We start from the raw sequence: 21934 nt of genomic DNA, 5'->3' as shown, positions 1-21934 counted from the left end.
ACTTAGTCTTGCATATTTTGCACACATCCTCAGGTGGGACCAGCCCTCCTGTGGAAAGACATCCTGCTTGGTAAGAGGGTCCTCACAGAGAGGGCCTGATGCCATGGTGTTCACAGTGCGTCCAACAAAGGCTGATGGTGAGGCTGACGGGGCACCGAGCGAGCCCTCGGCCTGCTGTACACAGAGCCGTCACGAGGCACGTCTGCCTTGACGGCACTTCACAGACATAGAGGTTACTGCTCAGATTTGGGGGGCGGGGAGGGGGGGCATCATGGATCGATGACCATCAGAAGTACGACAAGAGAGACTAAATCACAACAAAACTCCAGAAACGTCCCGTTGGAAAGTGCCCCTCAGGGTGCACGGGGTGACATGCTTTCAGGGTGTTTTCGATGCAAGGGCCTCGGCCAAGGGACCACAGAGAACAATTGCTGGCGGGACCCGGACCCCCAGCATCACAGCCACCCTGTCACGGCAGCAGGATGAGCCGGGGGCTGGGTGTCACGGAGGGCGTCTTTAAGCCCACGGTCTGGAAAGACGGGGCACCACGTCTGGCCGAGGCATGGCCCGCCGCTGTGAAGAAGTAAAGCTGGAGCTGACGGGACACAGCTCGGTCATCTCCACAAGAGGCGTCTGTGGACTCTGAAGGTGCACCCCCACCCACCCCCGTGGGCTGTGCCAACGGGTGAAGCCCCCAGAATCCACACATTAAATGCCCTACAGGACCTGGAGCTGTTTTGCCTGGCTTTGCCCAAGGCTGGGGGTAAAGCAGGGAGGCTGAGAGCAAACTCTGGGGCCAAGTTCCTAGAGACCTCCGGGCGCCCTTCCTCTGCGTATCTGCAACAGGGGCCTGTGGCTTGGCTGCCACGCCAAGAAAGGACTGAGCCGGTTTCTCACTCGATAATCTACCTCTCGATGTCTGGCTGAGACCCGACTGAAGACACACCGCACAGAGCCCCATTCCCGCTGTCGCACGGGCGCGGCGGAGAGGCCAACCTTAATAATGTGGAGCTTGGGTAAGAGATTGCAGTCGGCCAAGGTGAGCTCATCCCCGTCCAGGAACGTCCGCCCCGAGACGGGCATGTCCTCGGGGCTGTCGGTGTCGATCTCATCAGGCAGAGGGCTGCTCAGGTAGGTGTCCAGCCGCTTCAGGGCCCGGAGCAGGTTTTTTTCATAAACTGAAACAGAAAAGCAAAGCCTGGTCTGAGCAGTGCCACGCAGGGCAGAGGCTGGGGGAAGGGCTGGGTGCCCTCCCTTGGTGGGAGCTGGGCGGGCAGCAGCTGGGCTGGAGGAAGGGTGGGTGTGGGTTCCGGAGCGCTGAAGAAAGGACCCACTCCTCACTGGGAAAAGGAGTCTACTGACTCCACAGGGTCACTACTGACGTCTAGGACTCGTGTGCAGCTTCTAAACGATTCTCCTGACATGCTAAAATGTGGGAGGCACAGGTGGACACGGTGTTGGAAAGGGTTCGAGGGTGCTGTTGGGGACACCCAGACAGTGCTCATTTCTCCCCCACAAAATGCCACATCCCAGTTTCTCATCTGCAGCAGCAGCAGCACCCAGCCTGAAGGCCACACACAGACCTGAGGCCAGAGGTGCTTTCAGACTTCTGGACACGCCGCTTAACGAACATGAACTAGGAAAGTGGTGTACGGTGGCCCGGCTCTGGGCAGCCCCCCAGAGAGGCCTGTGCTCCCTCCCGTTTCACAGCAGATGAGTTTTGGGAGAAGATCACCAGGCTTTTCTTCCAAGGTGCCTCTGGGTGGGTTTAACCCCCCAACCTTACAGTCGGGAGCCCCAACACTGAGAGAGTGCATTCATGAACGGCCGCAGTGGCTGGAATCTGCTCCTTATGGCCCCTTTGCATACCCAGGGATTCAGACTCCCCTCCAACCCCCCGGAGAAAAGAGCCCGGATTTCTGCAGCCCCCCACTAGGGGCTCACTGGAAATCCCGTCTGAGAAGAGAAGACGGGGTGGAGGGGCGGTACTCACTGTCGCTGGCGTCCTTCTTGGTGTTTTTGATAAATGCAGAGAATTTGGCAAACACGTCATTTCCTGCCGAGTTAGACTCTGGGTGCTGGGTGCTCAGTTTAGGATACCTGGAAACATCCCAATGGGAACTGTCACAGAGAAGCCGTGAGGGCACAACAGGGAGATGCCCAGGTTCAATCCCCAGCCAGTGCACCTCACTGTCTGTGGAGGCTCACGTGTTGCTGGGATGACCCTGAATAGGTTTTTAAGCTGAGCTTTCAGGCTACAGCAGACTAGGCAGAAAGGCCTGGTGATCCACTTCTGAGAACCAGCCAATCTGTGCAATCTAATTAGGCATGAGGTCACCCTGGGGGGGGGGGGGCAAGGGGGGCAAGGCAATCTGACCGAAGGTGACAACAGTTTGGACGTGGAAATGCCCCCCTGAACGCTTTTCGAAGTTTATGTCTCTCTTCGAGCTCAGAAGGAACGGTCTAAAAGGCACAGTGCGCTGCACCAAGGGCCGCTTGGCCACAGGGGCCATTCTGCATTCAGGGGCCCCTGGTCACGTGAAGGAGGTGCGCTGGGTCGCCTTCCAAGAACACCCTCCCAATGCTGCTGTACCCTAACACAGTCACTTAGTGCTTGGCTTTCTGTGGGGGGCCCACACTAACACCTGTGGCGTGTGATTGGCTCCGACTCACAGCAGCTGGGGTCGAACTGTGCTCCACGGGCCTTTCAGGGGTTGCTGTCTCAGAATTAGATCACCAGCCTTTCTTCTGAGGTGCCCAGGAGTGGACTCAAACCTTCGACCTTAGGTCGTCACTAGACTGTGTTGACCATTTGCTGCGCTCAGGGCTCTAGCATGCCTCAGAAACGGCTAGTTCACAGGGCACCAGCCCAGCTCCTCCCCACTTCCTGGCCCCAGACTCCTGTCAACCTGTAGGTGCAGAGCGACAAAATCCAGGCCACTTTCCCTCGTGTTGGCTCCTCTTACACCGTGTGCTTTCTGCGGTTCCTCGCTGCCGTGGCTGAGGAAGCCATGCGTGGGCCCCAGGAAACGGAGCACGCGCAGCAGCCAGACATGCCACACTGGTCTTTCAAGGGAAGCAAGTTGTGAGCGGTGGTTTTAGGAGGCCTACCTTGGGGGCGCTAACTTCTCCTCCAAGAACTCCTCGATCTTATTCACATCTGTCTTGACCTCGCCGTCAAAAGTCATAAAAGGGGGGTTGGTCCCAGGGGCCAGGTTCTGCAGGTCCGCCGGCTTCCTGGGTGGGCATGAGGGGCAATGCTTGTGGACACTGAGCCGTGGCCTCCCCATCTTAAGAGAAACAGCCCCAAGACTTTCAGAGTGGGTGGGTTTACACCAACTGGCAATGGAAGGAAAGGCATCCGGCAAGCCTACAGCTGGGTTCTCTGCTGTGTGGGACATCAAGGGGGGTGGGGGGGCAGCTCCCAGGGTTCTCAGTCGGGAGAGCAGGGACAGCAGCCTGCTGTGAGGCCCTGGCCACACTGTAATGATGCTTTGGTCCCCCATGGGGGCTTCCATTCAGGCTCCGGGCCAAGAAGGGGCATCTTGCCAGGGTACAGCCCAGGGGTCCCAGGGGTGTGTGGGAGTGTGTTCACACACATGAATGTGCATCTGGGTCATTAGGGGGCAGCAGGAGGTGTGCATCCATCGGGACATGTAGTGTGTACACATGTACATGTGGGGTATGCATGAGTGTGTGTGGCATGTGCGTGTGTGCTTGTGTGTGAAGGCAATATGTGAGCGTGTGTACATGTGGAATGAAACAAATGTGTGTGGTGTGTGCACGCTGGTGTGTGTAGATGTGAATGTGCTGAGTGCACGAGCATGCGCGGATAGGGGTGGGTGTGTAGGCAATTAGGGACCCAGTGCATTCCATAGCATGGAAACCTCACCTTACCTTTTCAAGTCCACCGTGGTGACATTAAATATAACTCCCTTGAGCCAGAGAATCATAAAGAGGCGCTGAGAAAACGGGCAGTTCCCAATGCTCTCGCCGTCGGAACCAGCCTGCGAGTTAACAAACGTTTCCAGCTGAGCCAGTCATGCAAAGACAGAGGCCAGTTTGCACTAGTCACTACGCTGCAAGTGAACATCTGAAGTCAGCTTCCTCAGCCTCTTGGGGGGCACAGGGGTTCCCTGCTCTGCTTCTAGCCCATGGCCCAGAGGTGGGAACCCATGTGCAGCTCCCGGGGAGGGGCATCTGCTGTGTGGGGGCTGCAGCCCCGGGGGAGGCCTCGTGGGGAGGAGCTGCTCTCTCCACAGGGTCCCTCCTGACAATGGCCAGGAGGTGGGTGTGGGCTGAGGGGGTGTTGAGGGAAAGGGTGGGTGAGGTGTGTGTGCATGTGTGTGTCTCTTTCACACCCACACACTGAGCCTTTTCTTTCTTCCTCCTCACAACCTCACCACTTCCTGGTGCTCAGCTAGGCCTTTAAGTAGCAAGAAGGACCCTCTTTTCTTACCAAAGGCCCATAAAGACAGGAGAAGAAATGCTCTTTCCCGCCCCCTCTCTCGATCCTGTCCCGAAGCACCAGCTTCTCTCCCCAGATGGTCTTGTTTAGAACAAACCAGCAAGCCCCCCTGTCTCTGGTCACTGACGGGGCTCCCCCCGCCCCCTTGCAGGGTGAGGAGGACGGAGGAGAGTAGTTCCACGAGCTCTGGGCCCCACTGTACACTTAAACTTCTCTGCTCGGATGCTGTGAAGATACGTTGAAGTCTAGGCTCCCTGGGAATGTGCCCTTGCCCAGAAGCCGCGCCTTTAAGGATGTTATCAGTGAACGGAGGTCATGCTGGAATAGTGGGCGACCAAACCCAGGATCAGCCATGCCCTCACACGAGAGAAAAGACACAGAGGCAGTAAGACAGGAGGGGTGGGTGGGGAGGAAGATGGCAGATCAAAGGGATGCATCTCCATGTCAGGCCTCCCCAGAAGCCCCCTCAGATTCTCCTGCAGGGCCCTCCAAGTAACCCACAGCCCCCAGGCTGCTCTCAGACCCCAGCCTCCAGGAGGGTGAGGTCACACGCTCCCTTTGTGCTGTGTGCTATGACCAGGATGCCCTTGGAGCCGCAGCCCCCAGCAAGCAGAGCGGTGGAGGCAGAGTGGACAAAGGGAATTCCAAACTCTTCTCTCTCATCCTGAATAGCCCCAGCTGTGGACCGCTGGTGCTAACAAAATGCTACCAACCGGCAAGGAGGTGGCTCTGCCTGCCACACCTCATGACATGAAAGGGTGCACTGGGCACCCGAAGTCCATTTCCACTACAGAGGACCACTCTCCTTGTGTCCCCTGAACAGAAGCCCATGCAGCCAAGAGGGCACTGCTGCCTTGGGGACTGAAGAATGGGGGGAGGATGGCTCAGGGAACAGGGGACCAGCAGAGAGCTGTCTCTCTGTCCTTCTCGTTCTTTTGCGTCACCCCCAGAGGCTGTGACCGACAGATATTCTCACAAATGTGCAGCGTGGGAAACGGACAGTCCAACTCTAAAGGGACTTGCCACCGTGAAAGAGGAAATCCCAGTGGCCAATAAGCACGAGAAAAGTTTCTCCACATCATTAGTCAGCAGGATGATGCAAATTTACAACCATAGGGAGATGTCACCGCATTGCTACTCAAAACAAACAACAACAACAAAACCCAAACTCACTGCCACGGACCCTTTGCTGACTCATCTCAACCCTACAGGACAAGGTAGAACTGCCCCCGTGAGTTTCCAAGACTGGAACTGTGTACCGGAGTAGAAAGCCCCATCTTTTCCCCGAGCGGCAGCTCGTAGTTTCAAACTGCTGACCTTGTGGTGACAGCAGCCCAACATGTAACCGCTCTACCACCAGCATACCTACTACAATGGCTGAATTAAAAGCCCTGACAACACCAAGTGTGGGCAAGAAGACAGAACAGGTGAAATTCTCCTGGGTAGCTGGCGAAAGTGTCCAATAGTACAGCTACTTCGAAAACTGTTTAGCAATTCTTTGCTGAAGCTAATACACACTGATCCCATGCCTCAGAAACGCTACTCCCAACAGACACGGTTGCTTACAGGCACCAAAAGGGACTTCCACGAGTGCTCCCAGCAGCGTTAGTGCAAGAGCCCACACCTTGAGACCCCCCAAACAGCCATCGAGACTAATAAGATAAAGAAACAAGTTGTTAAGCTCCGGCGGTACTGTTGGGTATAGGTGGGCAGTTCAAATCCACCACCCACTCCATGGGGAGAAAGATGAGACCATCTATCGGCTCCTGTACAGATTGACAGCCGTGGGAACCCTGCACAGGGTCATTAGGCAACAGATCCAACTCGTTGGCAGTGGGTTTGGCTTATATATTCGTAAGGAAGGATTGATACCACACCACAATGGGAAACAACTCACGGCCACTCCTTCTCCCGAAAGCCTAGGTAATGCTGAAAGGCGGAGCCCCAGGGTGCAATGAGCAAGTGCTCGGCTGCTAACCAAAAGGTCCGTGGGTTGAAGCCCTCAGCAGTCCTGCAGATCAGCTCTGGTAAAGATCGCAGCCTAGAACCTAGAAAGCGTCCCGGGCAATTCCATTCTGCTGCATGGGAGGCGCTATGAGTCAGAAATCAGCATCAGTGCCGAAAGAACCCAGACCCAGAGTCTGGTTTAATCCACTGCAACAAGTGTACATCAAATGCAAGCCAACCTTTCAGGGTGATGGGGGTCTGCAAGCACAGAGGCTGCCCGGGCAGAAGGGTGGTGGCTGGAGTGGGCAGTGCAGATGTTCCTGAGTGGAGGGGACCCAGAGGCGCTTGATGGACAGACCCTGAAGGTGCGAGCACTTTATTGTGCTCAATAAAAAAGAAAGTTAACAATGCTTCTAAGGCAGAGTCCCCTTCCGGGGTTCCCAACCAGGAATCTGAATCTTATGCAGTTCCCCCACAGAGAGCTGATATCAGGGGTCAAGTACCCCGCCTGGAGCAGCAGGACCTTCAGCCACCTTGGGCAAAGGGCAAGCCTGGCTCACTGTCGTCGTCCGTTCTCACCTGGACCTGTGTGGGCCCCAAGTTGAACGATGGGCCAATGAGAGGGTTTGCAGGATGCCGCAATTGACAAACACAGCTCCATGAAGGCGGAGACGGTGGACAGACATGCCCCCCCCCCCCAGGCTCTGTACCCTAGGCATTGCTGTTCAAGGGCAGAATTCTCGCCGGGCCAACGCATCTCAATTACCCCATCTGCAGCTAGCGGTGGTGGCATGCGTGGTGCTGAATCAGGCAGCACTTGTTTCACCTGGGCATGGGATCACTATGTGTCCAGGCCGACTGGGGGGCAGCTAGCGGGCAGCTCTGCGCCCACACTTCCTGCCACCCCTACCCTCTGGCCCCTCCAACTCCCCCTTCCTCACTCAGGCATTGATCCGCTTCTCCATTTACTAACGGGGAGGGTTCTGTGATGCCCCCTGGCAGGAGCCTGCACAGTTATCAGGTAGTGGAAGGGGGAGACGCAGACAACAGGTCCAACATCCCAGTGGTCGGAACCACTGCCCGGCAGATGGCCCTGACACCGCTCCGTCCTCCCCACATAGGCCAGCTCCCACTTTAGGGTTCCATCCCCTGCTGGCCCCGGACGCTGAGCCATTTTGAAACCAGACCCGTGGACATCCTTCGCAGGTCTGTGCAGTTCACACCCAGGCCGCTTCCTTGCTGGTGCCAATGCCTTCCTCCCCAGTCCCTTGCTCTGGAGTGAAAAAAGAGCAGACCTGAATGAAAGCAAGAAGGCTTGGGAACCCTCAAGTCTGGGTCTTTCTCAACCTCTGCAGGTTTGGGCAAACGTCAGGCCAAGAAAGGGGGAGATGAAAGCACAGGGGCACGAAGCCACCTATCTCAGCTAGTCCCGACTTGCCCCGCGGCCGTGAAAGGCCCTGTGTTCACAGCAGTTACACTAAGCACAGTAAAGTCTAGAGTCGGCCCCCCGAGAGCTGCCGTGATGGTTTATCTCCTGCTTCCACTTGTGCTTGGCCCTCTAACCTTTGGGGCCTGATACACTGCAGTCTGCAGGTGGCCAGGTCCCCCACCCCAGCCCCAGCCAGAGTCCTGACGAGGTTCCTCCTGGACAAAGAGCTCTTCTGGGATCATCCCCCACTGGGCCGGAGTAGCTACTAGTCTGCACCAGGCTCTAGGCCTGGCTCTGTGTCTGGGACAGTCTCAGCGTGGTGTTACCCCCAACAGCCTTCTTCTAACCATTGCCCGATGCCTACCAGACAATTCAAGGCAGAGGGGAGCAGTCCATGAAAAAACAAGACCACCCCCCAAATTATAAAAGCTGGCCTTTGTCATCAGACCCTGAGAAGCCTTCCAACCTCTTCTCAGGCTCCTTTCCCTGGGCCGCAGCTGGGGCGGAGCATCTGTGCAGAGGAGGGGGCTCCTCCAGTGGCCTGGCCACAGGGCCCACAGCTCGGAAAGCAGTCTGGAAGGCTTCTATCGTGCACCCTCCACTGTGTGGCCTGACCCCTGAAGTGGCCCATCCGGCTTCAGCTTGGCAATTGGACCGAAGGCCACTGGGCCTCGCAGAAGAACGAGCCAGGCTGGCTACCCACCCCACCCCCAATGACCCATAAAGTGGGATTTGCAGACCCAGAGTTGCCTCATCTCAAATTGCCCTACTAAATGCTCTGCCTCTGAGGATGTGGGGAGGGTCACAGTGACGAGGACGCCTTCTGCCCGTTTTACGACTTCCTTGTGCTTGGGCGCGAGGACGTGCCCGCTGGAGCGAGGGCTCGGGCACAGCGTCTCGGCAGCCTGCAATTGGGCAACGACGGAGCCGCCGCCTCAGTCAGATTCATGAGCCAGCCGAGATGAAGGGATCCACGCTCGTCTATTAGGAGGGCATACTGACACCGTCCTGTAATTGGGGCGATCGGCTGTATAAAGTGTCATTCCCCCATTGCCGGCCATTATCTCAAGCTAATTAGATGCTGCGCTAAAATCCAATTTCTCAGCCGAGTTCTCAGTCCGTGGGAGGCGGCGGGAGGAGGGGAGCATTTCCTACGCAGATTCACTGCCAGCGTCAACTCCCGACTCACAGAGACCCTCTGGGAGAGGGGAGCGCCGTCCCGTGTGTTTGAGGCTAGCACGCCTGATACAAAGCCCCGTGTGTGGTTCCAGGGACTCGAGTGTCCTCTGTTTCCGGGAAGATCCAGGTGCTGCGGTGGCCTGGCCTGGACACTTGCCTTTCAGCTTCCACTCTTGGAGCCGCGCCACACAGCAGACAAGGGGCAAGAGGCTCATCTGCTCCCCTCCTGGGACGGGAGGGGGTGGGGGGAACAGTGCATTCGGATGGAGCCCCTCCGTTTCCAGTGTCCCAGAGGGCCTTTCGGGCAGTGTGGAAACAGTAGCTGCCCGAGGAGAAGAGACAGGGAGCAGGAGGCAGAGCCTGACGTGGGCAGTCGTGGGTGTGGGCACAGTAAACGTTCCACAAACAGGAGAGCGTGGCCAACAGGAGCAGCCAGGAACACTCACTGCCGGCAGCTGACCCAACAGCAGGCTGCACAGCGGCAGCAAGAGTCTCTCTCTGGCCAGAGAGGAGGCGTTCAAGCAAACCAGAGGGGCAGATGACTACCCCTCACTCTCTGAGTGCGCCCCACCCACAAGCATCCTAGAATTTCTCCCCAGGGTCTCCCCTGAAAGCCCGACCGCCTCCCATGCTTGGGGCACTGCCGGAGGCACGTGGCATGGCCCAGAACCAAGACCTTGACTGACAGGATCTTTCTGAGTTTCCTAGGCAGCACACACAGGGCGGAGGAGAGCCAAGACGTGCTCACTCATAGTCCCGGGGAAAGAAGTCTTCAACCAAGCTGGCAGCAAAGCCCTGTTCTCTCTGCAAGGCTCTCAGGGGTGGGGGGTGGGTGGGGGAATCCTCTGGCTCTTCCTAGCTTCTGGCAGGGGGGTAGTGGTTACACGAGGATGCTGTCACCTCGGGGTCAGCAGTTTGACACCACCAGCCGCTCCTCGGGAGAAAGACGGAGCTCTCCACTTCTGTAGACAGTTACAGTCTGGGAAAGCCACAGGGGTGTTTCTACCATCCTGCAGGGTCACGACAACGAGTCAGCACGGACTCCCTGGCCGTGAGGTTGCACCTGGGGGCCCCTTGCAGAGCTGCCCTCTTGCCTCTGGCTCGGGATGGCCATCTTCCCTCTGAGTCTGTCTCATCCCCTCTTCACATCAGAACATCAACCCAATAGGACCGGGGCCCAGCCTACTCATCGGTATGACCTCAGGCTGACCTAACTGACAGCCTCTCCTAAGACCCTATTTCCACACTCGGGCCGCTCATGGGCATGACTTTTTGGCGGGCAGAGGGCAGCCATCAGAACTCGCATGTTCCTCCGCACTGGCTTGGGCTTGGCTGCGGGGCAGGCGTCTCCTCCCCTCCTCCCATGCCAGGGCATCCAGCTGCACACATAACCAGCCCCCAGTTTCACCAACACCCCCTTTCTGCAGGCGTCTGCTACAAACTCAACCTAGAGAAGGACAGGGGTTATGCGTCATCGGCACTTGGCCCATGAGGTGGCTTGCCACCCCCACCCTCCACCCCCAGCTCTCTGCACAGAGGCCTGCATGGCAGCGGGTCAGAGGAGAGGATGAACAGGGTTGGGCTGCTCTTCCTCCCCCGAGAAGCTGGCGCAGGAGCTGGGGTCTGCTCTGACCTCACGGTGCTGACTGTCTGGAGTTAGGGGCCCGCCTTCTTTGCTGGGTGGCTTCCACATGCCCTGGCAGACACACTCTGAGGCACACAGCAAACACTCTGAACACGGCTGGGGGCCTGGACCTCATGGCTGTGCTGGGCTAGATCTCTGCCCCAGAGCATCCCACAGCCTGCTCTTCCTCCTCTCCCGTGGCCACACGCTCCCCCTGAGAGAACATCCCTCACATCGACGGGGAGGGAAGAGACTGCAGGGGGCTGCACTGAAGTCCCTGGGCCACACAAAGGATTTCCCCCCATCAGCAGCTAAGCGAAAGATTGGCGGTTCAAACCCACCCACAGGTGCCTCGGAAGAAAAGCCTGGTGATCGGGTTCCCAAAACACAGCCACTGAAAACGCCTTTACTGTGAGCACAGTCCTGCTCTGACACAAGCAGGGTCACCATGAGTCAGCATTGTCTCAACAGCTACTGGTGGGGGGGGGGGGCGCGAGACGGCAGTGCTGAGTCACAGGCAGAAACTTCCTCCCCAGGCCACCCCCAACTGTTCTTAATAACCTGGTCAAAGGATTATGGCTTAAAGGGCAGTGTTTAAATACATCTGGGCTTCTCATCTTGAAGGTCCCATTTTTAAGCAACATCAGGTGTCTCTTAGGCAACATGGTCAATGGTGTTGGCAGTGGGCCCTGGAGCCAAAGGCAGCAGGGTACAGCGGCTGGTTCTTGGGCCTACAGGGTTGCTGTGAGTCAGCATTAACTGGATGGCACTGAGGTGGCACAGTGGGACAAGCCCTAGGCTGCTCAGTCAGTGGTACAAACCCACCAGCTGCTCTTCTGGTGAAAGGTGAGGCCCTCTCACCACGCCCGTGAAGCGGCACCATCTCTGAAACCCCGAGTAGGGTCTTTATGCGTCAGCACGCACCGGGCCGCAGGCGTGGTGTTTTGGTTTTAAGATGAAGTTGCAGAGAGGCTGCCTGCAGCAGTCAGGAGCAGCAGGCTGCTCATCTCCGCCTTGCCGGACAAGAGTTTTTGAAGGAAACATCCATCTAAACCATCCATTTCGGAGGCGATTTTGAAAACCAAACAGATCGTTGCTAACAGTCACTGAATGCCTACCCTGATGGCGCGCGTGGAGTCAGCTTCTCCACCGTTCCTTGGGATGGAAATCACGCTTTCTGTCCCTTAACTTGAACTTGGGACGCCTATGAAATCACTCTCACCCAGGGCCCAGACCCTCACACCCACGTTCCTGCAGCAGCCGCCCACTGCCTGCCCTGAGGGCCTCTCGCCTCTCAGTTCTAGGCCCTCTGATCCTGGGATCTGGGCACAGTCACCCCTGGGAAGAGGCCCTTCTCCTTAGTCATGCTAATGGAATGTCAGGCAAAGCTCACATTCAAATCAAGTTGCTCCCAAGCTGTGTGATCATCAGCAAATTACCAAGCCTCCTGGTGCCTCTCTTTCTACCCACAAAATAAGAATATACACTTTCCTTGTCTGTCCATTCCATTTTCCCACGAACCTTTTGAAGCCCTCTCACATGTACGCTTATGTAATATAAACTCCCAACGCCCTGGGTAGGAACGTAATGAGATGTTTTACATAAAACACACAGAACCCTGCCGGGCACAGGGTGAAGGTTCAATAATCAGTTACCTCCTTCCTCTTCCTTTTCTTCCTCTTTTGTTCTCTCCTCCCTTCTTCCTTTCCCGCCTTCTCTACCTTTCTGCACATGCCAATCAAGCCCCCAGTGCCTTCTCTCAGAGCGACTGCTCAACACAGACAAACACATCAATGCCAATTCCCAGCAACCCTACGGAGCAGGGTAGAAATGCCCCCTGTGAGTTTCTGAGACTGCAACCTCTTTACAGGAGTAGAAAGCCTGTCTTCCCCGGAGGAGTGGCTGGTGGGTTTGAACTGCTGACCTTTCAGATGGCAGCCCAAAGCAGCACCACTGTGGCAATGGCTACATCTCTAATGATGCCACGTCACCTTCTGAATGCACCTCCTGCCGCCCCCACCGACCCCTACTTCCTGCTCTGGTTCCGGATTCAGCACGGTCTGCTCAGCGTTCCTTTGCCTCCTTTTTGAATCCCGCCAGCTCAGGAGGCCCTGTGCCCGGCGGACAAAAGCACTGCCTGCTGCTAGGCCGTTCCCAGGACTGGTTTCCCATCAGATCATTGTGATCGGAGGATGTTCACAGGCCAGTCTTCAGAAGGAGGTCACCAGGCCTTTCTTCCTAGTCTGCCACAGTCTGAAAGCCCCACCGAAAACCTATTCAATATCAGAACCACGCACAAGGCTCTGCTGACAGGTGGTGGCTGTCATGGAAGGCATTGGCAGAGAATTTAACCTTAGACTCTTGTGTAAAACCAAATCCAAAGCTAATCCATCAAGTCAATTCCAGCTCAGAGTGACCCGATACAGGGTTTCTGAAATGCTAAATCTTCACAGGGGCTGGCAGCCTTATCTTTCTCCCTCAAAGCGCCTGGTGGGTGTGAACTGCTAACCTAGCAGCTAGCAACCCCACACTTCTGCCATACTGCCACCAAAAATCCTACTACCCAACAAGGCAAATACAAAATTGACTCTAGTTTCCACTGAGTCATTTCCAACTCATGGGCTGACATACAACCGCACCCCCGCCCCCACCCCGCCTGTGCAGACCCTGAAGGACCAAAAGGGGACCAAAGGGCCTCCGTCCACACAGAACAAGAAAGACCTTCCAGACAGCACTGAACTGGCAGCGAGGTGCCAATGTACTGCACCCAGAATGCACTTGGGTTTCTGCTTCTTCCCAGGAAGTCCGGGCGCAGGGGATGGGTGCTGACTCACAAGCAGAATGCCGCCGTCACGCCTCACTTTGAAAAGAAGATACGCTGACGGTGCATCTCACACCTGAGGCCGGAAGACCATCAGATTCCGGTGCTTCTACGAACGGCGTCACCAAGTGGCCCGCTGGGGGGATGGCGGTCTCATCACCAGTCGCAGGGACAAGGCCCTGAGCAGTGCCGGCTGCGAGCACACTTTGCTGCTGGCCGGAAGGAGAGTCCAGCTGACGTCCATCCAGAGGTGCCTCAGAAGAAAGGCCTGGACATTGACTTCTGAGAAGCCAACCACTGAGCACAGCTCAGGCCACAGTCTGTCCCCTCTCTGGCACAGCGGCAATGGGCAGTGCCACACGAGGAACGGACCAGAATGTGGACTCCACTCCACTGCTGTCAGAGGAGGGAACACGGTCATGATTCTAGGGTAAGGTGACCAGATTTTGACATTGGTAAAGCAGGACACCATCGATAAAACTCATATCCTGGCGAAATAGCCACATACCCTAGCTTGTCGTGCATTCTGTCCAAAAATCGGGACTTTTTTAAAACGCCGTGGGACACGGGACAAATTGTTAAAAATCGGGACTGTCCCGCCAAAAGAGGGACATCTGGTCACCTTACGGTCTAGGGACTCCCCAGCCCCACCCCCACCCCACTTAGGATCTGAGGAGCCATGGTGTACAGACGCCCCGCCCACCACAGGGTGGGAGGTCATGAGCTAGTTCCTCCTGTATACAGGGTGGTTTTGACACCCTACTGACCCCACTGACAATAGGTTTGGCACTGCATTTCCCCCCAGATTCCACACCTGGAGTACAGTCCTACTCAGTTAACAGGGGGTCCCCAAACTAATCTGGCCCACTGTCCCCTTTGCAGGAAAAAAAAAAATTCTCAGCACCCTCCTGGCAATTAAAAATGTTTGTGCTAAAAACAAAAAAAACGCTTGTGCTACTGCTCACAATCCAGGATAAAGTGTAGGTCTCTGCTTCCGTACCACCACCACCCTGAAAATCATCCTAGCGCCCGCCCCTACCCCACCTGAGGAAAAACCCTGAGTGAACTGAACCCTAGACACCACGCGGAGACCAGTGGATCCTGTGAGGCTACACTGAGCGCAGTCCCACCTTCCCTCCAAGCAGGGCAGGTGAGGAGGGCTCCCCTCCAGGGAGCATGTTCCATGTGTCACTTGGCTGAAAAAAATATTTGGAGCTGGAATTTCGCCGAGGCAGGTATAAAAGCAGACACCAGCTTTGGCCACGACTAGCTTTCGGTAGAGGGCCTGGATGGCCCTAAGCAGGGCTACTTCTTGCTGCAAAAGGTGGTGTTGCGGTTACATGTTGGGCTGAGATGCGCAAGGTCAGCCGTTCAAAACCACCAGCAGCTCTGCAGGAAAAAAGACTGGGGTTTCTACTCCCGTACAGTTACTGTCTCAGAAACCCACAGGGGTCACTGTGAGGCAGCATTGGCCTAATGGCAGTGGGCTTGGTTGTTTTGGCTTTCATGTTCCTGGTGTACTCTCTGCCCTCCAGAGTCTAAGAGGCCCTGCTTAATACCAGCAGGACCATCCCAGAAGCAGTCATGGAAAAGAGCCACCACCAAAGGACCTCCGCATCTCCACCTGCTCTGGTCATGGCCTGGGTGAATGCCGAGGGGGGCATGCTCGTGACTCTTGCCTTCGCTGGTGTGGGAGAACATGGCCCTGCAGAGAGGGCTGACCTCCTATGGCTTGGAACCTGGAAGTATAGCTTGGCGGTGAGAGGACGTGACCAAGGTTACAAACCTTGAGATGGGGAGATTACCCTGGCCTGCCCAAATGGGCCCCATCTATCTCATGGGTCCTAAACGTGAGACCTTCCCTGGGCCATGGCCAGAGGCTGACGGACCTGCGGAAGAATGGGCAAGGAGCTATTGTGGTGCTGCCTCTGACGGTGGAGTCTGGTGGCGAAGAGCCAAGGGAACGGGAAGCAGCAAGGAAATGGATTCCCTCCCCAAGCTTCCAGAAAGAAGGCCCCGGGACCTGTGAGGGTTTGCTGACTTCCAGACCTGCAAGGTCATAGGTGCTGCTTTAAGCCCTGTCACGTGTTTCAGCAGTCACAGGGGCCAGCACAGCTGGGTATTCTAATATGCAGTCCTGAACCTTCTTCCATAACAACTCACCTGGTCAAGGGCTCGGCAGTCACACATAGGGTCAACCTTGACGTAGCTGGCCAATTTCTATTCTCAGAAACCTCCCACATAGCCACTCCTCTCATTCGCCAGGGGCTTGTGTAATGTCCTCAGAAGCCTTGGTGGAGTGGTTACACACCTGCAGCTCCATGGGAGACAGACTGGGTTTCTAGTCCTGTAAACAGTTACAGTCTTGAAACCCACAGTAGGGTTGCTATGGGTCACCACTGACTTGATAGCAGTGAGTGGGGGCGGGTGGTGGTGGCGGCGGGGGTTTGGGGTGGTGGGGTGTGGGGTGTGTGTGTAGTGGCCACAGAAACCAAAGACGATAAATAAGGTTATCACTGGAAGAAGTCTTGCTTTAAAACCTGTAACAACCAACACAAGACAAGACTTCTATCAAAGCCGACTATGTTCCCTCCACTGTCACAGCTTCTGGTGGAAATACCTGGAAAACGGCTTCTTAGTGGGCCTGTAAAACAACCAGTTGCTGTTGAGCTAATTCCCACCGAGGGTAACCTACCACAAGAGTGTCTGAGTTAGTCAATTCCCACCGAGGGTAACCTACCACAAGAGTGTCTGAGTGAACCTGCTCCCCCAGGTTCTCAATGGCTGGTGTTTTGGAAGCAGAAGCACCAGGCCTTTCTTCTGGGGTACCTCTGGGTTCACTCAAACCTCCTTTAGCAGGCAAGTACATTAGCCATTTTTACCACTCTTACATGGCCTTCACTGGCTATATTTTCCTCTCAGAACAAAACAAAAAAAAACTTGATAAGACGAATTTGAGGATCCATCTTTTGAAGAACAAACAGGGCACAGTCACAAATTACCACCTCCAGACTAGGAGAGGTCAACTGCAGCTGGGTTTTAATCTAGGTTCCTTCCCGTGGTGTGGAAGCCTGCCCTCCAGGCAGGCCCTTCTAAAGGCCAGCCGTGGAAAACGACTTTAAGAGGCTGCTGGTGCCACCCAGTGGTGTTGAGGCGCACTTGCAGGCTTCCAACCCCAACTCACTTGCCCTGGAGTGGACTCTGAGTCAGCAACCCTGTAGCACGGGGTGGAACTGCCCCTTTGAGTTGCTGAGACTGTAACTTTATTTTTCTTAAAGAGGCATCGGCCGCCACATCTTTTTCTCCCACAAGCAGCTGGTAGTTTTGATCTGCTGATCTTGAGGTTAGCAGCCCCACATGTAAACATTGGGCCACCCACCATGAAAACACACACACACACACACACACACACACACACACACACACACACTGCCGGGGAGCAGATTCCTACTCATATTGACCCACTGGACAGAGTAGAAGTGCCCACGGTAAGCTTTGGGGAAGTGCACTGCTACCTTGGTCTCCCCTGGAGCCACTGGTGTGACTCAAACCACTGACCTCGGGGTTGGCAGTCAGGTGTTTAACCACTGCACGACAAGTTCTTTCTTATCCCCACCCACTGAAAGCCTGGCCATGGGGCGATTCGGATTCGTGGCAGCTCTGTGTAGGTTTCTGAGATTGTACATCTTTATGGGAGAGACAGCCTTGTGTTCCTCCCTCCGAGTGACCGGTGGGTTTGAACCACTGACTGTTTGGGTAACACCTAACCCCCAGTAATACCAGGGCTCCTTTTCACCCATCCCTAATTAGCTAGGGATGGAAAAGACAGCTAGTACCCCCCCCCCCCAGTTTGGACAGTTTTTCCATGGGGTCTAGGATGATTGTCAGGGGATAGGATGACCAACTGTGCTGGTTTCCCTGGGATCCTGGAATTTGTAGGGACATGAGCTCTGCCATGATAAAACCAGGAAGGCCCAGAAAAGCTGGAACTCACTGGTCTTCGTGACTCCCTTCCTTGCCCACTGGGGAGGGTAGCTGAAGAGGGTGATGTCATTCTGTCCGAAGCAGGACAAATGACTCGTCCCCAGACACAGCCAGGACCTTCTCGGTGTGCCCTGGAAAATGCAAAACCAGTGGCTGGATGGTGCGTGCTTCTGGGACAAGACCAGCTAGAGGCTTATAAGTGACTCCCCAGTCTCTGCCCTGGAAGACCCCTAGCGGGGAGTGGAGTGAAGGCCGCAGGGCCTCTGCCACATTGGGGCAGAGCAGACAGTCAGGAAGGGTTTCCCACCCTCTCTAGTGACTCAAACGCATGCCTTCACTATTTGATCATCAGACTCCACCTCCTTTGCAAAACTCAGGCGCCACAGCTTGAAAAATAAAAAGGCGGCATCTACTCTCCCTTTTGGTGTTTTCTTAATGGCCGAAGGTCGAGGAGGACCAAGGCCCGAAACACAGTGCCTTGAGGGCCTCGCACACCGCCAGGTAGGTTTCACGACCAACGCTTAAAGAAATAAGCTTTCTGGCAGCAGGACTGGCCATTTCCATTCTCGTTCAGACGGGAAGTCTGAGTCGGAAATCCCTTATGGATCACTGAGGATTTCAAGATGCCCTTCTCTTAATATGAAAGGACAACGAACAGAGGGCCCCTAGTCCAGTCTGTCTCCCATGACCTCGCGTGTCAGAGTAGAACTGGGCTCCAAAGGGTTTCGGTGGGTAATTTCTTAGGACTGGACTGCCAAGCCTTTCTTCTGAGGCACCTCAGGGTGGGCACAAGCCTCCAGCATACGCAACATTGGCACCAGGCACCAAAAGCCAGAACTCGCTGCCGCCAAGTCGATTCCGGCTCACAGCGACCCTGCAGGACAAGGTCGCACTGCCCTGTGGGCTTCCGACGCTGTCACTCTCTATGGGAGTAGAGAGCCTGTCTTTCTCTTCTGCAGCGGCTGTGGGTGGCAGCGGTGGGAGGGGGTGGAGGGAGGGGGCTGGAATGCTTACCTCTGGGTTGCAGCCCAACATAACCACTATGCCACCAGGGCTCCTGCTGGGGTGTGAAGTAGGCTCCACTGTCTAAACTCAAGTTCTTAATGGATGTCCGGAATGACATGCTCATTGAAAACTCCGTGTTTCATTTTACAGGACAAAGAGTCCAGAGTCTTTTGCAGGCAATTAGGAAGTCTGTTTCTCCTGCGATTAGAACAGCTGAATGGAATCATGGCTTCATCCTTGAATGGCAACAAGAATCGCAAACACTCGAACTGCTCCCCGCACAAGTAACACCGCTCATAATGGAGAAACGGTTGGGTAAGTCACATGGTACGGCATCCATGGAAGAGCATTTTCCAGTTACATGCGAATTCAGTTTGTGTCACCTTAAGGCAGCAGTTCTCAACCTGTGGGTCGAGACCCCTTTGGGGGTCAAACGACCCTTTCACGGGGGTCACCTGATTCATAACAGTAGCAAAATGGCAGTTATGAAGTAGCAACGAAAATAATTTTATGATTGAGGAGTCACCACATGAGGAATTGTATTAAAGGGCCGTGGCATTAGGAAGGTTGAGAACCACTGCCTTAAGGATTCCTGTTTAAGTTAGATTTCATGTCAATTTGAATTTGTAGGAGAGTGTAGGGGTGGTGTCTAACCAGTCAAGCAGGTCACAGCCTGATGATGCCTCTCTGGGGGTGTGGCCTTTTCTATAGGAGAGACAGAACACCTGCTCTCTCCCGTCACCATCCTTGCTTGTGGGGACTCTGTGCCTGCCTCCATGGGTGGCCTCCAATGACCCTGGGAGCCAACCTCCGAGCTGTCAGTCCCCTGCCATGTTCTCACTGACCTCGGATCCTCGAGACGTGGCACCCACCGGCCTGTGATCCCCTTGCCTCCCAACTCACCTTTCTGCTGGTGATGACCAGCGGAGACGCTGAAGAGGGCTCCGGCCAGCCTGGGACCCATGGACTGCAGTTGGACTGGCCTGAGCTGCCTGTGAAGTCACTACTGGTTATAAAGTTCCCTCCTCTCCGTCGCAGGGCCACTGGCTCTGTTTCCTAGACAACCCAGCCGAACAAGCCAAGTTTCTTTTGCCCCTGGCCATTGGGATGCGGAGGTGTTTTGGAGGGGGGCACCCTAACCCCTGGCACCTATAAATGTGGACTAACTTACTTGGAAAATGCCTTCTTGGAAGATGTTATCGGTTACTATAGAGCAGAGTACGCAGGGGGTCAAGCAGTGAGCTGCTAAGCAGCAGGTCAGCAGATGCTGGCTAGCAGGGCTCCACAGGAGCAAAGACTCTGCTCTCCGCTCCCAGAGACTTCGGCCTAGGAAAGCCCGGGAGCAGCTCTCTCTACTCAGTCACACTGGGTCACTCGCTGTGTGTCAGAATCAAGCAGGTAGCCGGTGACAACCTAGCAGAGCAGGGTGAGTCCTAACCTAATCTGAGAGAGTCCTGCAGAGAGCAGGGGCGGAGAACCCGGCCACGTGGAGCCGCACGTAGGCAGCAGCGAACATGGGGAGACAAGAAAGCTTCCCTGGAGCCTTCTGACAGAGCCTGGCCCTCTGGACACTCTGAGTTTGGGCTTCGAGCCCCCAGGGCTGTGAGAGAACAGTTTCTGTTTAGGAAGCTGTTCACTGTGTGGTGTTTGGTTAGAGCAGCCCTGGGAAAACAATGTGGCCCGCACTGCCAAAGGGAAACACCCTCCCCACCCCCCAACTCCCCACCCCCGCCGTTTCAGTCTTTGGTTAAAATATAAAACAAAAACTCAAGCTCACTACCATCGGTCGATTCTGACTCATAGTGACCCAATAAATAGGACAGGAGTAGAAAGCCTCATCATTCTCCTGGGGAGCCGCTGGTGGTTTTAAACTGCTGACCATGAGGTTAGCAGCCCAACGCATAAGCCAGGACACCACAGGAGCAACTCCATAAGCTGTGGTGGGAGGGCACAAGAGTCACATGAGACGGCAGGCGGTGTAAAGGGGAAATGCTAACTTCAGAAGCAAGAAAATGGCAGCCAGAATCTACTACAGAGAACCAGGGAGTACAGGAAAATCACATTTTCACAAGGCCAATTTTGGTGGGTAAATGCTCCAATTTTAACCATTCCATCGATCTTCTTTTACATTTCCTTGTATTCGCTGAGTTCTTTGAAGTTCCTGGTCCTCACTGGTGAAAGCGGTGCTTGCAGCCAGCCACCAAGGCAATCCGACACGCGGCAAGCCCCGGGTGTTTCCCAGTGGAACCGTGCTCCGTGGCTTTTGCAATGGCTGTGATTTGTGGACCGTGAATGTCTGTTCATCAGGGGAGTGAGCACTCCCCTACAGATGTCCACCATGGAAAGAAAGAGATTTTAGGAGACTCCTAACGACATGCCCGGCTTATCTGGAAGCTCTGCCTGCCCCATTTCCCGCTGTGGATGCCTCTAAGTCCGGTTCTGTGGCCTGGCTTGACCCAGCACAGGGAAAAGGTCCCTGGCCCCCGACCAAAGGGAATCGGCTTCTCTCAGAACAAAGAGAAGCATGGAACTGCAGCCCGGGCTCACGCTGAGGCTCTCTTAGAAGGAAGCCTTTTCTGTGCCCGGTGCTTTTGTTTGGTTGTTTGGGGGCAACTATTCCCCCACCATTCCTCCTGGGATACGAAAATGAGATTTACCCTGCTTTAGGAAACCCCCCCCCCCCCTCCATCTGTCAGCCCTGTGCACTGTGGTGGCTTGCACGTTGCTAGGATGCTGGAAGTTGTGTCATGTTGTTTCAAATACCAGGAGGCCCGCCCATGGTGGCTGCTATCAGCAGACCTTCTGGACCAAGATAGACCAGGAAGAAAGGCCTGGAGCTCTAGGTCTGAAAGCTCATCAATAAAAACCATTTCCAAGACAGTGCTAGGAGCCCTGGTGATGCAGTGGCTAGGCATTGAGCTGCTAGCCACCAGGTCGGCAGTTTGAAATCACCAGCCAGCTCCTCAGGAGAAAGATGAGGCTCTGTGTACCCAGAGAGAGTTACAGTCAGGGAGACTCACGGGGGTAGCTCCGCCCTGTCTGGTGGCATCGCTGTGAGTCAGTATTGACTCAGTGACAATGAGTTCACATCGTGCTGGCCAATGGGTCCCCTGGACGGGAAGGCAGACAGTGGACTCAAAAACAGACATGAGCATATCTGCCATCGTGAAGGTGGCACTGGGTGGGGCAAGGCTTGGTTTTGTTGGGCAGAGTTGCCAAGAGTCAGAACTGACCCAACAGCAGCTAACACCAAGACACCCTGACCTACTGGTTCACGTAAGACACGGAGCCCGAGCTCAGCACCACATCATGGTCCACAAAGCAATGCAGGAACAGCAGCCACGTGCTCAGCTTCCAAAGGGGGCCCAATGATGTCCCTAAATTGTGGCCAGTACTCTGCCCATGCTAACCCAGGGCCATACATCACCTACCTGCCTCAGGCAGACAAACCCTCCCTCCAACAGCTCCTGGGGGCGG

General features: G+C 55.4%; 1 protein-coding gene across 1 annotated transcript in view; it reads right to left on the bottom strand.

Annotated features, from left to right (window-relative positions):
- Positions 1-21934, bottom strand: part of CLIC6 (chloride intracellular channel 6) — a 53727-nt gene that overhangs the window by 5179 nt on the left and 26614 nt on the right. Inside the window, exons 2-5 of the mRNA XM_004696948.2 lie at positions 3898-4007; positions 3112-3237; positions 1994-2100; positions 997-1178 (exon numbers count right to left, since the gene is read on the bottom strand). Of these exons, the coding sequence (XP_004697005.1) occupies positions 997-1178; positions 1994-2100; positions 3112-3237; positions 3898-3953 (471 nt within the window). The 5' untranslated portion in view covers positions 3954-4007. The remainder of the gene's footprint in view (positions 1-996; positions 1179-1993; positions 2101-3111; positions 3238-3897; positions 4008-21934) is intronic.

Source organism: Echinops telfairi, unplaced genomic scaffold, assembly GCF_000313985.2.
Source record: "Echinops telfairi isolate 266 unplaced genomic scaffold, ASM31398v2 ScPeMD7_7469;HRSCAF=8507_0, whole genome shotgun sequence".
Classification (NCBI taxonomy): Eukaryota; Metazoa; Chordata; class Mammalia; order Afrosoricida; family Tenrecidae; genus Echinops; species Echinops telfairi.
This window is presented reverse-complemented; position numbering and strand designations above follow the sequence as displayed.